The 1,861-nt window shown below is 39.3% G+C and overlaps 1 protein-coding gene across 1 annotated transcript; it reads right to left on the minus strand.

Moving 5' to 3' along the window:
• Positions 1–520: 520 nt before the first annotated feature.
• On the minus strand, positions 521–1,450 carry LOC150052844 (olfactory receptor 4A47-like). The gene has a single exon (XM_090348884.1). It carries the CDS (start codon positions 1,448–1,450, stop codon positions 521–523), a length of 930 nt encoding a protein of 309 aa, XP_090205010.1.
• Positions 1,451–1,861: the final 411 nt, after the last annotated feature.

The raw sequence follows: 1,861 nt of genomic DNA on the forward strand, positions 1-1,861 counted from the left end.
ATCACAGTGAAATCCCCTAATACAACTATTTAAAGCTAATAAAATGTTTCTCAAAATGAATTCCAAGGAAGGGAAACAAGACTTATTTTGTTATTTTGCTTTTTTGGTTTCATTTTTACTTTTTTCCTCTTTTGTCAATGTTTTATATTTCTGTAACTTTTGTGTTGTTATTTAAGTTTATCTATCTTGAAAAGGCGAAGGAGTAGCAGAGAAATGGTGGGACAAAGGGTAAACAAATGCAGCAGTGACACACTCCAGATACTATGTTGAAAATGAACTATACAATTTGTTGGGGCTGGAGTCGGGAGGAAAAAGATGGGAGAAAAGAAGTGACACGGTTCAAAAAGAAATGTACTTTCTGACAATAGCATAGAATTCCACTGTGTATAAATACATCTTCTTGATCCATTCATCTACTGAAAAACCACCAACGTTACTGCTTTGTTAGTATGTAGGACAAAAAATTTGTCTTAGCAGAAAACCATTATGGGCAATGGATTCACCATGGTGGATGACTCATTTATTCATGACCTGTTGTCACTCTTCTTCGCCAGAGCTTCTTCATGGCATTTGTCATCTCTTTATTTCTCAGAGTATAGATTAGCGGATTTAGCATGGGGGTTAAGACCGTATAAAACACAGTAAATGATTTATCAATGGGGAAAGTCGTAGCAGGCCTTGCATACATGAAAATACAGGGAACAAAGAAGCAGACAACCACTGTGATGTGAGAGCCGCAGGTGGACAGAGCTTTCCGCCTCCCTTCCTGACTTAAGTTCTTTAGAGAGTGCAAGATGACACCATAGGACACCAGTAAGAACAAAAACGCAATCACACACATCAGTCCTCCATTGACCACAACTAAGACACCGGTGACGTAGATGTCAACGCACACAAGTTCCAACAACGGGAACATGTCACACATAAAGTGATCGATGACATTGGGGCCACAGAACGGGAGCCCATAAATAGTGCTGAGCTGAATTACTGAGTGCAAAAACCCACCCACCCAAGACATGACTAACAATGAAACACACACCCGTTGTCTCATGATAACCAAATAATGCAAGGGCTTACAGATGGCCACGTAGCGGTCATAAGCCATCACCAGTAGAAGGCAGATCTCTGATCCACCAAAAAGATGCTCTGTAAAAAGTTGGATCATACAAGACTTGAAGGATATGGTTTTCTCCCCAAAGAACAAGTCTGAAATCAGCTTAGGGGAAATAGATGATGAATAAATAATATCCACAAAAGATAAGCAAGCGAGAAAGAAGTACATGGGTGAATCCAGGGTCTTGCTGAGAGCAATAGTCATGATAATGAGCAGATTTCCTACCATGGTCAGGATGTAGAAGAATGAAAACATCACAAAAAGTACTTTCTGTTCCTTTGGATTCTGGGTAAGGCCCAAGAGGACAAAGTAAGTCACATTGTTCCTTGGTTCCATATATTGTCTTTCTCAGGCTGATTTCGATCGTTTACCTACACGAGAATGAAAAGCTTTTTAGATGTATTATTGTCTTACTCTTCCCATATCCATCAACAAGGTATATGCACCATTTATTCGTATCAACCCGCCTTCTGTTAATACTGGGATTGCCAACTTGAGTGAGAGAGTTTCAGCCTCAAAATTATTCATACATAATGATAGATTCAGTCAATTAAGATGAACTCAACAAGTGCCATTATATATGTGCTTATTCATGCTATACTATGAACTTGCATCCAGAAATTTCTTAAGGAACTGGGATCGATCTGGAGCAGCTCCGAAGAAGCAGTATTTCAGATAAGTGAGATGAAATAAGGAAAGCAAAGAATTCAGCCTATCTTCTCAGCCCTTCTCTTCTTGTGTGTTGCA

The sequence above is a fragment of the Megascapheus bottae genome, chromosome 16 (genome assembly GCF_031878675.1).
Source record: "Megascapheus bottae isolate mThoBot1 chromosome 16, mThoBot2.hap1, whole genome shotgun sequence".
NCBI lineage: Eukaryota > Metazoa > Chordata > Mammalia > Rodentia > Geomyidae > Megascapheus > Megascapheus bottae.